This window comes from Denticeps clupeoides, chromosome 14 (assembly GCF_900700375.1).
Source record: "Denticeps clupeoides chromosome 14, fDenClu1.1, whole genome shotgun sequence".
NCBI lineage: Eukaryota > Metazoa > Chordata > Actinopteri > Clupeiformes > Denticipitidae > Denticeps > Denticeps clupeoides.
The window spans coordinates 14,093,860-14,109,351 of NC_041720.1; the positions used below are offsets into that span (position 1 = coordinate 14,093,860).

The 15,492-nt window shown below is 42.2% G+C and overlaps 1 protein-coding gene across 1 annotated transcript in view; it reads left to right on the plus strand.

The window, feature by feature from the left end:
* The first annotated feature begins 328 nt into the window (after window positions 1-328).
* Window positions 329-15,492, plus strand: part of LOC114763750 (kelch-like protein 29) — a 111,367-nt gene continuing 96,203 nt past the window's right edge. The window contains 2 exon segments of the mRNA XM_028953505.1: window positions 329-390; window positions 392-608. Of these exon segments, the coding sequence (XP_028809338.1) occupies window positions 329-390; window positions 392-608 (279 nt within the window).

Consider the following 15,492-nt stretch of genomic DNA (forward strand, 5'->3'; position numbering starts at 1 on the left):
GTTAAATGGACCTGTAATCGGAAGGTTGCCAGTTCCAATTCCAAACCGCCAAGGTGCCACTGAGCACTGTGCAGAGGCCACACTTCGCTGTGTGCACTGGGTACTGTGCTGTGTTGTGTCAGATGTGACAACTAATCACTTTCACTTAGCCTCCAGGCACTATTTTTGGAGCTGGCACTAAGCGCAGTGCTGCTTGTCTGCTAGTCTAAGGTCATGGACATTTTCAGGATTAAAAATGCAAATTGAAGGTGTAGCTATCGGGTTACTTCATGATTTTTCTTCTCTCTCTCTCTCAGGCAGTCCCCTGTTTCCTCTGAGAGGTTGCGTGATGTCACGGCACCACCACCGCTTTGAGAGGGACTACCGCCCAGCGTGGGAGAGGAGGGACCGGCACGCCCACCCTGCACAATGGAGTGGCCAATAGCGTATGCACCCCCGCCACCCCTCCAATCACCAATGGCAACAACCGCCCAGGGCTCCTCCCACTTCCCGTCATCCCCTCCCTGCTGCCCACGCCTGTCGCCATTGCCGTGACAACGGCTAGCAGCACAGACCTGACTGGCAAGCGAGCAGGTGGTCCTTCGTCCGCCACGGCGCCTGTAGCCAAGGTAAGCCAATGGGAGCGTCACTGCCAGGTCATTTACTTTTCCCCCCGCATTCGTTCTGGCCTGGCCAAAAACTCTTTACTGCACTTGGTCCAAGTCAGACTTTTTGGTTTCTTGGACTCAAACAAAAAAGGCGTTGGCGGCAATAATTAGAAGCAGCGGAACTCTAAAATGAAGTATCTTCACCATTTGCGTGTTAAAGGCAGGACCAGCGTCCATCTCACCTCCGGCTGCTCTCTATTACCATTTATTAAAACCAACTCCATGTCAGCACTTCACATGCAACTAGATAACTGGGATTTTCTCTGGTTTGTCTGGGATGTTCCATTAATTATGCTCTTCCATCCCATTCATCATCCTGAAAGCTGCTTGTGCCAACACTTTGTTTTCAGATCAGCCCGTCTCCGATTTCTCAGATGGGACCACAAATAATCACGTCTCAATTCTCAGCTCACTCCCAAATGAGCAGCAGCAGTGATTTTCTGCCCGTTCTCTCAGACAGCCCACACATTAACACAACAGAGGACTAGCCTGATTACCTGGTTCACAGTGACCAGTGTTTATATTAAACTTTTTTTTATAAAACAAAACCCAGCAGTAGGATTCATTATACATTAAAATGTCTTCAGGAAGTAGCATTTATATCGTGTGATCTGTTTGAACGTGTGACAATGCAGTAAAAATCGACTTAAATTGGAATTTTAATACATTTTGTAAAATTCTTCAACATGCCGACTAGATGTTCAGATTAACCAAACTTCATCAAATAAGTTTGAGAACCACTGATGTGAAATGACTTGATCCTCTGATTTCAACCAGTTTTGACTGTTGAACCCTTCCTTCCTTCCTAATTTGTTTTTATATTATTATACATATATATTATTTAAAATTTTTATAGTGTTTGGCATTTTTCTCATTTTCAATTTTTGGACCAGTTTGGATTAAAATTCGAACATGTTGTATTTCACAGACACAAGCCCATCAAGTGAGAATTAAGGGGAAAAGATTTGTTGCAGATTTGTATATAGGCCAGCAAAAATTATCAGTAGCATTATGGTGTTTAGAATAGGAATAAAACTGGTGCAACAAGTGAGAACCATGAACTCAGTCCAAAGGCATTCCCCCAAATCACAATTTAATCAAAATATTCTGCAACCCTGCTTGTACTGAGATGGGTTTTGTCTTGTCCAACTCAAAGCCTCTCCTTCAGGGAGTCCAAAACAACAAGGCGGCGATTAATATTCTGAAATGCTTAGCATATGTGAGGGTTTCTGATTCAAGACCGGCACAATGACCAGTTATATTAATTACCTTGGCTGTTTTCGTGCCCCTTAAAGGCTGTGGCTCAGAGCGGCCACCTTCTTTTTTGCACCTGTGACTTTGAATCGTGCAGACATCCATTACGCCCGGCCTTTTATTTTCCCGAACAGCAGGGTCTTCTTCGTCCAAGTGCGCGCTTTGAAACCGGTGGCTTTTAATTGCTCATCAGTGGCCCAGTTTCAGATGTGGCTCCCTTGGTTGCAAACTTTGCCAAACTTTTCTTCCTCGCTGTTCAAAAAAACGCGCTCTTCAGGGCCCAGTCACCCTGCATCAGCCAAACCCCCCCCCCCCCCCGACCTTTAACACCTAGAATTCCCGTTGTCATCTCTGCATGCCAAGTACTGTGTGCAGAGTGTGTAGCTTCACAATAGTGTTACAGTCCTGGGGTCTTTTTTCATTTTTTTTTTTTTTTTACACAGTCGTTTAAAGATTTGTGCAGATCCGGTGACAAGATTGCTCTTGTAGCTCGGCGGCATTCGCATATCTGGATTTTCCTTTTTTCATCTTCCCCTCTAATGTGTGTATGAAAGGACCTCTAGACACAGATAAAATACGTCTGCTATGTGTGTGTTTTTAATTATCACCTGTTCCTTTTAAGTGTGTGTGTGTGTGTGTGTGTGTGTTTTAGCGTTGCTGTTCGGTTTGTATAAAAGGGCCTTGGGACATCGGATCCATCGCTTGCCAGAGTCGTGTTCCGTATGAACAACCTGAGCCTTCTTTAATACACCACACACATTTGTCTTGGCGGCCCGTGGCGTGACTGAGTGTGTGTTTGCGTTACCCGTTCGACGCGCGGATGCAGGCCAGAGCATCTGTTGGTTTACTCCCTGCAAACGTTACATTCGTGGAGGCCTCGTACCCTGCCGCACGCTTGAGCAGTAAACAAGTGGACTGCTGAGACGGTGAGGAAGCCATCTGTTTTCCTCCACCGGCCGTCGAGACCAATGCGGCGGCGTCAAAAAATGTAAAAAAAAAAAAAAAGAGAGGCGTGGCCGGTTTATTTATCCAGCGCGACCTTTTTAATTCATTTTTATTTACCGCTTTCACACACGCAAGGAAGCAACGATTCATCCTGAGCCGCTGACGGCGCTAGTTCAGTGTTTCGGTGATGAATAGGCGCTAAATACTCGCCTATGATTTGTGTCGCGGCGGAGCGCCGTAGAAAGCACGTTTGTCAAGCCTATTTAGGTCAGTGGGTCTGACGAATGACTTGTTTCCATCAAACGGGCTCATCGAACAAGTTGCCTGCAGCCGGAACGCAGGATGTGTGATTTAGTTGTGTGGCCGGTGTCGATGATATTCGCCAGTTTGGCGCCTCAATAGGGCAGTTTTGCACAAAAACAAAGACGAAGTCTGAGATCTTGCACTAAATTATGTTCTTGGTCCCAATAATTGAAGAAGACTTCAGGAAAATGATTTACTCTCTAATTTTAGTCATGTTACACAACACTCATTCCCCATCCATATTCGTGGGTGCACACGCCATTCAGTCACACCAAAGGCCAATTTGGAGTCACCAGTATTGAACGCACACTTGCTTTATCCGCGACCGTCTGGTACAGGTCGAAGCTTTATTGACCCACGTACAGAGTACAGTGTACAAGGTACAATAAAATTCTTACATTAATTCCTCTACACAGCCTAAAACTGACATTTAGCCAATTAACATTTCACAGTGCAACAGCACAATAAATGAATACTGTACTAAACATGACAAATACTATGTGCCGTAATAATACGACAAACAATTAAACAATTGGCCAGTTTTTCACAGCCATATATATTTATTTCTCTATGATTCTTCTCATACGACCCATAGCACCTTAGTTGCTGCCTTCAGGAATTGCTCTATGCACTAATACACACCCCACTTTAAGGCAGTAAGGTTTATGTATTACTCCTCTAAATGTTAATGCTGGTGTTTGCATTGGCTGCATTGGTTTGTGGTTCAGGTTCCTGTGTAATTAAAGTGAATATTGTGAGCTTCGCCAACATTTACTGCATTATTTGCTGTTTGCAGTGCATGTTTATGTGATGGGATATTATCTGTTTGTCTTGACACTTTATTTGATACTGACAGCTAAGAGCTTATATTCCAACTTGTCCCAAAAGCAAATTCCACCCACCACTGTCATGTGGGCATTGAAAGAATATCTTTTAAATAATTTTAAATAATAAAAAAGCAAGAATGCTTTCAGTTTATATTTTGTACATATTACAGATGTATTTAATACAACTGTATTGAGAAGGCTGGGTATATTTAGCCTATAGTTTTATTAGGTCTCTAGAACAAAAATGTAATTGGGGAGAGTAATTATGCAATAGGCTTATGCGTATTTGGCTTGCAGTCATCAATGTAAACATAAATGTAAACATAACACACACACACACACACACAGCAACATTGATGATTAAGGACATATTTTACCAAGTATTTGAAAGATATATATAGTCTGTACAGTACAGGCCAAAAGTTTGGACACACTTTCTCATTCAATGTGTTCTCTTTATTTGACCATTTATGTTGGTAGATTCTCATTGAAGGCATCAAAACTATGAATGAACACTGAAACACAAAAAAAGGTGAAATAACATGTTTTATATTCTAGTTTCTTCACCCTTTGCTCTGATTACTGCTTTGCACACTGCTTTGGCATTCTCTCGATGAGCTTCAAGAGGTCGTCACCTGAAATGGTTCTCCAACAGTCTTGAAGGAGTTCCCAGAGGTGTTTAGCACTTATTCACTCTGTGGTCCAGCTCTCCCCAAACCATCTCGATTGGGTTCAGGTCCGGTGACTGTGGAGGCAGACTGTGGAATTGGCAGCCATGACAGGCACCCGGGGAGCAGTGTGTGGGGACGGTGCTTTGCTCAGTGGCACCTCATTGTCACCTTTGCAGAATGGGATTCGAACTGGCAACCATCTGATTACAGGGCCGCTTCTTTACTATGTGATTATGGAATTGACTCCTGTCATGAGGACATTTGTCATAAGTCAGTGGAAGATGGACATTTTTCCTTTTCCCCTACTGCTAATATCAGGGTATGGATGAAAGCTAAAGAGATTAGAGAACCTAAAAAGCAAATAATGTTGGTTGTCTCGTTATTAAACATCAGGCTTGAGTTTAGCTTATTTCATTTTGATTCTTCACATTTGAAAGCTTTGATGTTGTTTAATTATTTTGGACTAGGATGAATCTCATATCCTCATGCACATACATCAGAAGAAAAGTATTTTATAGCCAATAAAAAAACATTTTTGTATTAATCTTCCGCCCGTTATTATGCACTTTCTCAACTTTCTTTACTATTTTTGTGTTTTTATAAAAAGTTTATTTATTTATTTAAATATTATTAAAGTTCTCGTCGGATAGTAGCGAATGTAGAACACAGAAATGAGCTCAACACATGCAACCCTGTTCATCTTCCTCTGTGCTCCTGGTGATAAAAAATGTTAACTTACAAGTTAAGGCTACTGGCTAGTTTACAACTTAGTTAGCATCTTGTAGAGCAAACGCACTACCTGTAACTTCCAATCTAATGCATATTATTTTTCTTTTTGAGTTCCTGCTCTTGGCCAATGGTTCTCATACAATGATAAAAAAAAAAAAAACATTATATTTTGAGACTATGAAGCTAATTTCTTGTCTTTTGTATTTAAGTTCAGCCTGTGAGAATCAGAGCTTCTTCTATTTAACAAAATTTTACTTTCATATAATAATCTTTTGAAAGTTTATTGTACTGAGGCAGGGAAAATGAAAGCTAATTCATATAAGTAGCCGAGATCATTTGTGTGGGCCAGACTTTCAGAAACGACCCTTGAGAAGCAGGGTTATGCGCGGAATATTCAAGATTTAAGAGTCATTGTCTCCACAGAGAGGTAGAGCCCCGCAAAAGAGACAACCAGGCAATAAAAAGAAATGAATGAAACCGAACAGGGCTTCAGCCAGAGGGGAGGATTTTTTTGTTATCTTTATAACCTTGCCTCTTGGTTGGAAAAAATGCATTGAAAGTGAGATGATTAAAGTTAAAAAATTTCACAAAAAAAGTCAGGTAAAGACATAGGGCATAGACAGCAGAATAGTGGGTTTTCTGTAAGACTCCTCAATTACTTTTGACCAGTTTTTGAAAATGTGTGTGGAACAGAGTGATGCCAGTCCTACTGTGACTGTCAAATAACGATATTAGTACAGTACAGGCCAAAAGTTTGGCACACCTTCTCATTCAAGTTGTTTTCTTTATTTTCGTGACCATTTACATTGGTAGATTAAAACTATGAATGAACACATGTGGAGTTATGTAGTTAACAAAAAGTGGAGACCTGGCCTCCACAGTCACCGGACCTGAACCCAATCCAGATGGTTTGGGGTGAGCTGGACCGCAGAGTGAAGGCAAAGGGGCCAACAAGTGCTAAACACCTCTGATGTTGAACTCCTTCAAGATTGTTGGAAAACCATTTCAGGTGACTCAGCTCATCGAGAGAATGCCAAGAGTGAGCAAAGCAGTAATCAGAGCAAAGAAACTAGAATATAAAACATGCTTTCAGTTATTTCACCTTTTTTTGTTAAGTACATAACTCCACATGTGTTCATTCATAGTTTTGATGCCTTTCATCGTCATGAAAATAAAGAAAACACATCGAATGAGAAGGTGTGTCCAAACCTTTGGCCTGTACTGTATATCTCACTGATCAAGATGAAGAAGTACGTTTTTGGAGGAGCTGCACAGCGTGAGGCTCGGGTTGCTGAAGAACCCCAATGGGGATTGCCCATGAGCGCCGCTTCCCACTGAGAAACAACTCCAATTCGCTCAGCCTCTTTGATATTCTCCAAGCGTTGTGCCACCATTGGCCTTATTAAGCTGAATGTTTGAGAGTTCGTGCCTCATGTTTGGTGGGGCTCACAGAAACAGCTGGACTTTCTATTTTTCGCTTTTTGAGTTGAAATGTTTCAAAAAAGCAAAAGCTAAAAAATGTTGGTCAAAGATATTCAAGAACACTGGCTGAAGTTCCTGACCATTTACCCTGGGTTGGACCTCATGAGTTTGACCCCATTTGTCATTGATATAAAGGGCTTAATATATTGTTGTATAAGTGAAGCACTTTAAAGTGCTCATTTTGCCGAAAACATGAAAAACATTATAAATATTTCTATTATTTGGCTAATGAGAGTAAAAAAATTAAGTCATTTAAAGTGGTGCTAATACTGGTGCTGAATATATGTCTCAGTATATTGAGGTTATTGTCCAAACCCTCACATACATGTTTTTAGTTAAAAAAAAATTTTTAGTTATAATTTTTTTGCTATAATAATATGGGTGGACTATGGGTATGTTCATCATCCAATTTCACAGCCTGGGGCCACCATTGTTAAGCCGATGAGTTAATTAGTGTAGGTGGAGGAAGAAAACGCTATTCAGGCCTGTGGCCCTATAGGAATTGAATGCCATGTTACAGGGATGCTTGGGTTTTTTTAGGAGCTCATCAGTATACAAGAAAATGTTTTTTCCTCATATATTTCATTTTTTATTGTCTAGTATCCAAAAGCTATGACAAAAGGAATTGGAAAGTGTGCTTATTAGGCATCAAATTTAAATGCTGCCTCATTAAAACACAAGCAATAGGCATCCAAAACACACACATTTATATGTGTGTGTGTGTGTGTGTGTGTATGTATATTATGTGTGTGTGTGTGTGTGTGTGTGTGTGTGTGTGTGTGTATATATATTTTATGAATCAAATAGCCATAATACTGACAGTGTGCCTTGCCACCAAATTTTATGTCACTGGAGCTGACGGGAGATCATGCTGCTGTGATTTCTGAGTGATATTTACAGTTTGAGCTGAGTTCAGCAGCATCAGGGTTTGATTCATCAGACATTTTCATCAGTGCTCCTTCCACCACTGTCGTGTAAATCCTTAATGGAAGTGGTGGGGAAACCCGAGCGTGTGGCGAAGTGGATGAAATATTTATGGGTGGAGAAATCCCATTGCCTTTTTTTCTGAATCGTGACCCAGAAGCTTCATTTGCTATTCATACGTTGATCTGCGAAGACAGAGTGTTTCTGAAGGTCAACTCTCCGTGATGGCCCCGTGTTTCTAATCTCTTACTTTCCTCTCGCTGTAGGCCGTTTTAAAATGGTTGGACTTATGTCATGCAATGTTACCTCACCGGCAGTCTCTTGGGTCGAATAACAATCTCTGACAGTGGTTCGAAATTGGGTTTAATGCTGCGAGGTCGGAACGTCTGTTCACTCCACTCTGCCGCCATGCCAATTTAATATTAAGTTTGTTGGGTCCCTGGATCTGTGGACATCTGGACGCCAGGTTTGCGTTTTTCCGTACATCTGTTCCCTCATCCAACTCTGGGGCTTTCATTTCGTTACCGAACCCAGCGGGCATTAAGGTGTAAACGTTATAATAAAAGCGGCCGTTCTCGACAACCACAGCCTGTATTCATCAGCGGTCAGGTTCTGGGCGAACTGGGCTGCAGCATCTAATTTCACACAGACATTGTGTGTCTTCAGGGCAGGTGTCTGTGTTAAAGTGGTCAGTAAGTTCTCTGCACACATGTTTTGAAGCATGACACTAATGTGTACGCTCTGTGTACGTAATTTTTTTTTTTTCAAACGGAGGTGAACCTTCTCCTTCAACCACAGCATTTTTTGTAAAAAAAAAAAAAAAAAAAAGCTGATCTCTCACTAAATTAATTTGGATCAAATTGCCTCTGGTGATTTCGCAACCCGAATATGCGAACACAGCATCATTTTTCGCAGACTGCTTTATAAATACATATGTGCACACGATGAGAAATTTTTTTTACTTATTCCTTTTAATTATTTATTTCTTTAACCTGTGTTTACTTTCTAAATAAATAAAAGCACATCTAATAAATCATGCGCCTCAGACAGGCCGGCTCCTCTTTGGGCGGACAGCTCCTCCAGTGGGACTTCTTTAGAGCGATGACACATGGAAATGCTTTATTTTAACAAGGACCAGTCAATCTCCTGTTTACCATGGGCTCGTGGTTTGGGCTTTGAGAAGGACTTGGCGACGCACAGAAAAGAATGTGTCTTTTCCATTAAATAGTCTGGAGCTGGTTCTCGAGGTTTTTGCATTGGGGCCAAGGGAAGTGATCCTCGGTCAAGGGGTGAGGTTGAAAGCTGAAAGGAGATGACAGATGGAAAAACGTTAATGTTTTTATTCTGTCAATCCAGTTTGTGTGTGTGTGTATAGAATTGTCAGTCATCAAATAAAACCCACCATTTGAACTCTATTTACAATTATAAAGTTCTGAGTGACAGAATTAGCTACCCACTAAAAAGGGAGTTAGTTTCTCTTGGTCAAAATACAAGTTAGCACCAATTTGAAAATAGTGCCCATACATTGTACATACATTGGAGCAGTTGTGGCCTAGCAGGTAAGGAAGCAGAACTGAGCTTCACAATGACAGTCATTTCACTTCTCTTCACTTTTACTTCACATTACTACTCTTTATATCTACCATTCAAACACACATCTAATTTTTCTTTTTGACATATTTCTTACATATTTTTCTACATAGAACAAAACACAGGAATTGTGAAATAACACACATGAGGCTATGTAAAAAAACAAAAGAAAAATCAAACAAGACAAAGTTCATGAACATTTGAGGACGCCTTCGCTCCTTTAGTTCGGCTTTGCAAGCTTTAGTTTCGGTGTGAACACAGTAATCGCATTCGGGTGCGCGCCAAAGCAACCTCAAATTCTGGTCCAGTCTGCCCAGTGAGCGTACGTACCACACCAAAGCAGGACCAAACGCTATCACATGATTTGAGAACAGATAAGTATGGCAAAATTTCTATGTCGTTCTCAGAATATTTTTTCACAGATCTGTACAATTCATGTATGTCACCTCCTCTGTCTTGTTATGCACCTTCGGTGACTTCAGTGCATCGGTATATTCTTTTCAAATCATACCAGTGCTACATTTTCAAATTGTAGGAAACGCATGAAATTTATTATAAAACCACCAGGTCAAAAGCCAACATGTATGTAAGCATGTAAATTTACTTTCATCCATTTTCACACAAACACAGTCCACAACAGCAAATCTGCTTCCTGTATTTACTTTTATTGTACCAATGGCAATATTTCTGAGCAATCAGCAGAGAGAAAGTTCTTGTGTTATTTGAAGTGATGCATTTTTGGATTGTGAAAGGGAACCGATAGAAAACGATAGAATCTTCCAAACTTTCTAACCGATTCAGACCAAAGCAACCGATGTGAGGTGGATTTTTTTTTTTATTTACAGCATTTATCAGACACCCTTATCCAGAGTGACTTTCAATCAGTAGTTACAGGGACTGTCCCCCCCTGGAGCATCTTAGGGTTACGTGTCTTGCTCAGGGACACAATGGTAGTAAGCCGGATTTGAACCTGGGTCTTCTAGTTCATAGGCGAGTGTGTTACCCACTAGGCTATACCACCCAAGTCTCTCCAAAGCAAGAAGCTTTTGCTGTGATGGCAGCATTTCCCTTCTCTCCATCACCTTGAAATGGTTTTCACTCATGTTAATGAGCATCTTATAAAGCAGCTTTTGATGATGACAATAATGAACGAAGCAGTCATGAAAAATCAGACTCATCCAACATACTTCACCTACTCCTGCTACAACAAAATTATTCAATATTGCCTCCATCTTAGTCTCTATTAATAACACCGAATGGGTGTATCCAAACTTGCTGGTAGTGTAAATGTATGTGTGTGTCCAACTAGTGGCAATGCACACAAGCCAAAATGTCACGTGGCCTCCTGTTAAGCACCGTGTCTGGAGGCCGCGCCACATATTGATTGAATGATTGATTACGTATATTAGAGCCATCGCCAGTTGTGTTTACCTATGTTTTTTTAATTTGCCCGGGAAAATGTTTGCCTTTCCGTGCTGCAGCAGCGTCAGCACTTCAGCCCATTTCACCCTGTAGCTTTTCCCCGAATGAGAAATCACTCGCGCCGCATGCTGTTTTGCCAAACAGCCGTATTCCTTTCAAGTCCCCCTTTACTAGTTATATGCATTATTTACTTGTTAAAGCAGTATAATCCCTTTTTATCGTCAAGCCACAAACATGCATTAGGTTTTATAGTGCTTGTTTGGCATTTACACGTAATATTACACATTTATGGGGCTTTTTTTCTCCCCCCCTTCTTCTTCGTCTGGAAAACTTGACACGTTGCCACGCTGCCAATCCAAGGTTTACTTTGTAAATTCCTGGAACTATAGCGGCTTGAGGCAAAACAAACTTGTGTGTTGGTGCCCTGGATGATGATGGCTGTGGGCACGGCGGCATCGCAAAAGATTGCGTTTCCCTCGCGACACGGAACACAAAGCCCCCTTTTGAGAGACAGCGAGGTGCTTCGGCGACCACAGTGACTAAGCAGAGTCGGAAAAGGGACCTTGAGTTGTTGTGAAACTTTACTAGGAGCACGGAGAACCCATTGGAAGCCAGCCTCTCAGATAGTTTTCGCGCTTTGAAAGAACGCACCAGTGTACCTTTGCGGCATTGCCCTAAGACTCTGTTGAAAGCTGAATGTCAACCGAGTATATAGATCTGTGTTCCTCTCTTTGGCTCCGGAGTGGAGCTGACAGTCTTCGCTGGCGATAAGCTTTACGAGCAAGGTGCATGCTAGTTTTTTTTTTTTTTTGCTCTGCCTCTGGTCCCATCCTCCCATGTCTTTCAGCCTCCCCTTGAAGACTGTCTCCACGATGACAGCATCCTGCGCCGCCACGCTTCCCTCTATAGGCAGGCTTGTGTGAAATTGGATTGCTCATCCGTTCTCGGGGAGTGGCAGAGATGTAATACCTGATAACGCCCAGCCCTGATCTCCTCTGACTAAGTCACATTGACTGAAATGCTGTTGACCTGCTGGATGTCCTGCTGTGGCTGCCTGAGAGGTTGTGACTTTCTGCAATGACTCTACGGTCAAAGGGATTGCTTTTTTTGGTCATATGGTTTGGCAACTCTTGGCAACCAAGATGACAGGATGTCATTGACAACACTTTGAGCTTCTTCAGGTACTTCTTAAGTGTCGTATTGGCCCAAATATAAGTCACAAAGGCTTAGACCAAGAAAAGACAAATATGCAAAAACATGCAAATAGTCTTATTTTGGGGACAATATGCTACTTTAAAACCGCAAGTCCAAAGAACCAGTGGCCGTGGTGGGTGCAGGTTTTGGTGCCCTTATCTGATCATAAAAATATATAGAGCCTATATTTATATATAGCTGTTTGAAAAGTCATCTCAAAATCCTACACCCATGCATCAGGTCCCCCCCTGATTATAGAGCAATAAGAACATGCTGCTTAAGCAAAATTGACCAAGATCTTTTAAATTGAACTAACTGTTGACAAATCTGGCTCTTGCATAAAGTGGGCGTGTGACACTACGGTGAACCAGAGTCCCGTCGCTAAGGCTTTGCTGCCCCTCTGCCCGAGAGATCAGGTGAGGCAACGTCATGTCAACCATCCATTCACTCCCACAGATGCCGTGGCACATCAAAAGATCAGCTGGGGCCGTGGCCTTTGTGTGGCACGTTTGGAAGTCCTCGGTCCAAATTAACTCCCCGCCGAGCCCAGAGTTCCATCATTTGGGCTGGGGCCTGAAAAAAGTCCCATTATTCAGGCACTCACCATCCCGCCTCCCATTGTCTACAGTGCAATGCCAGGCCAAAAAAATAAATACCAGTGACATTTCCAAAGGTCCGTATAGAAAGACTTGACATTCAGGCAACCGCCTTCTTAAGGTTAACTTTGTCCAAAAGCTGATAGGAAATACATGCATTGGAGGCTTCAAACATGTTCTTTAAAAAAATTATCCATAAAAGACTGTTTTGGTAGGCATGAGATTGTGTTTGATAAGCACTGCTCCACTTGCCAGATCACATTAGTTTTGCGCTTGTGGCCCATTGTGGCAGCTGAGCTGGGTGCTGTATTCTGTAAATGAATGGGTCGGGGTAATTACGTTATTCATAAACTTGAGTATCATATCGCGGCTTAGAGCCCCTGTTTTGCTGAATTCGATGGGGTCCCTATTTGGGGTTTGGGGAGTCGGTGTAACAAAGTGATTAAATTCCTTTCACTTTGCCTCTTATCGTGAGTAATGGTCGACGTCACTCTGCTGCCTAAGAAGGCACCTTCATTTGTCCACATTTCCAGCTGGCACAGCCTGCTCATTGGGAAACTTTACTTTGGAACTACTGGGAAACAAATCAATATCCAATCGACTGTGATTTTATAGCCCCTTAATCAGTGCCAGCGGACCCCCACTTGAGTATTTTAGCTCAGAGCACTGTTTGAAAGCAAACGACTCAGAGAAAATGATCTGCTCTGCCCGCACTTAATTACTGATGCTGGTGTCAAAATGTGTTTGCAAAATACACAAAAGATTATGGGTTTTGTCACTGGAGGCAAATGTTGGCAAAATTACTACTCTTTAAAACCAGCTGCATGGGAATGATGGGTGTTTATTCTGGTTCTAATTACTAATTAGGTAATAATTTGGTCAGGGTAATTTGTTCCAGTGGGAGACGAGCTGATTGATGGAAACTGTTGGCTGTATTTTGATGGGGCTGAGATATGGGCACAGTGCATCTTCCACGCATTCATAAAAGCAATTAATTCGTTTATTTCCTCCCTTTACAGCTACAGGTAGTCATCAGGTTTGCCTGTATTTATTACCGAATCCCCAGAATATGTAGTTAGATGTTAGCTTCCTTGCCCTTTAGCAGTCAACATATGTTGGCAGATGACGTTACAGAACCAGGTTACAATTACTAGCTACCTATTTAAAATGTAATAGCAGTGTAACTATTTCAATTACAATTTGAAAGTACTGTTACTAATTATTGGATTACATTTTGATTACTCTTGTTGATTGTGAATGAATAGTCTTAACTGTTATGCTTTGTTTTATTGTTCGCATCAAAAACTGCACAAAGGTCAAAGTTCAACAAACTGTTGTAAGTAACTCTGATTTGATTAGACTTTTCTTCCAGTTACTTTAACAAAAACAATTCTTTTTGGGCCAATGTAATTTCAGAGTCCTATTTAGGACCACTGAATAAATAACATTATATTACGTTGATGGATTTGTGGGATATGTTGTTTACCCTGGCACGCTATGTTCCCATGTGGCCCTGAATCCATAGGTGAAAATAAGCATTTGACTGACTTCATGCGCCCCAGTCCTCGCTCCCCTGGCTCAATGTACAATTTGATCATTTGTGAGCGAGTGTAAGGAAGGCACAACATGCCCTCTTGCCTTGGGCACCCAAAAAAAGGGCCTATGGGGGAGAAAAGGTGTTTCTGAAAAATCGGTAGCACAGGATCGTGGTGCTCTGTTTGTTGCTGGATTATATATGTTGGTTTATTTATCCACGACTTTGGCAGTCCCGCTCCAGTATGCCTCCTCATGGGAATTGCAAGCTGCCTTTTGAATAATACACACATAAGTAGCGTGGGTGCTTTTCAAAATTCACACTCTAATGGAGACTTTCTGGGTTGATGCAATCATTCCTGCCTTTATTATGTCGAACTTAAGGACCCTGTCACAAATCACTGATAGTTTGTGTTGGCCCCTTGTATTCGGTTGCAATGTAGGTGCACTTTGCATCCCAATGGATTAGTTTAAAGGTACACACTGTCCCGTAGGGGCTATTATTCCGACACATTTAATATCACGCATAATAGTGGCCACTTTAATCATAGGTGTTACTGTGCAGGGGCAATATAGACACCAAAGGCAGGCTAATAAATATTACAGCCTGCTCTTTATGCTTTATCCGGGTGCACCTGCTAGACTCTATGTGCAATATAGATACACAGTTAGGTTGTAAGTCTGTGAGATATTCTCATGGCCTCTGCGGTGCTGGTTTTGCCAGGATACACCACTGAGATTGATGGTATGGACGTGTCTTCTAGCACTGCCTGGGGTTGGGGGGGCGGCTGCGGCTTGCCATTCAGTGTAGCGGGAGACAGCGTTTCATTTGATGGCTGAGGAATTTACTGTATGGCACGTGTTTACTGCCAAGCGTCTCTCAGAATCACCCCCCCTTCCCGGTCCCCCTAAAGGAAGTACAGACAAAAACACACACCACCCATCCAGCTTGCATGGGGTGCTGCTCATTTGATCCATTACTGGTGCCATTACCGTGAGCTATAAACGTCAGCCAAGTTTATGAGTCGGCCCTGCGTTCAAGTTCGGGCCCAAAGGAAAACAAAGAGCAGTGGGATTCGCCGGGAGGGGTGGGGGGAGCTTTTTTTCTTGACCGTTTTTGTTTCCCTGTGGCGATTCATTTGCTTCCACTGCCTTTAACCCCATGCCCTACATACCTTCCTCCTCATCGCATTTAGAATTAGAAACTTTTCAAGGTCGCAAGGACCTTCCTCACCAGCGACGTATGGATGGGGGCCCGAATGGCCACTTGGCATGCAGTAAAATATTCCAGAACAAGCCCAGCGCATGAGCCGCACCCGTTGTGCAGCTGAAGCATGCATGGCTGGTGATATTCACCATTTGTTATGTACTCAGG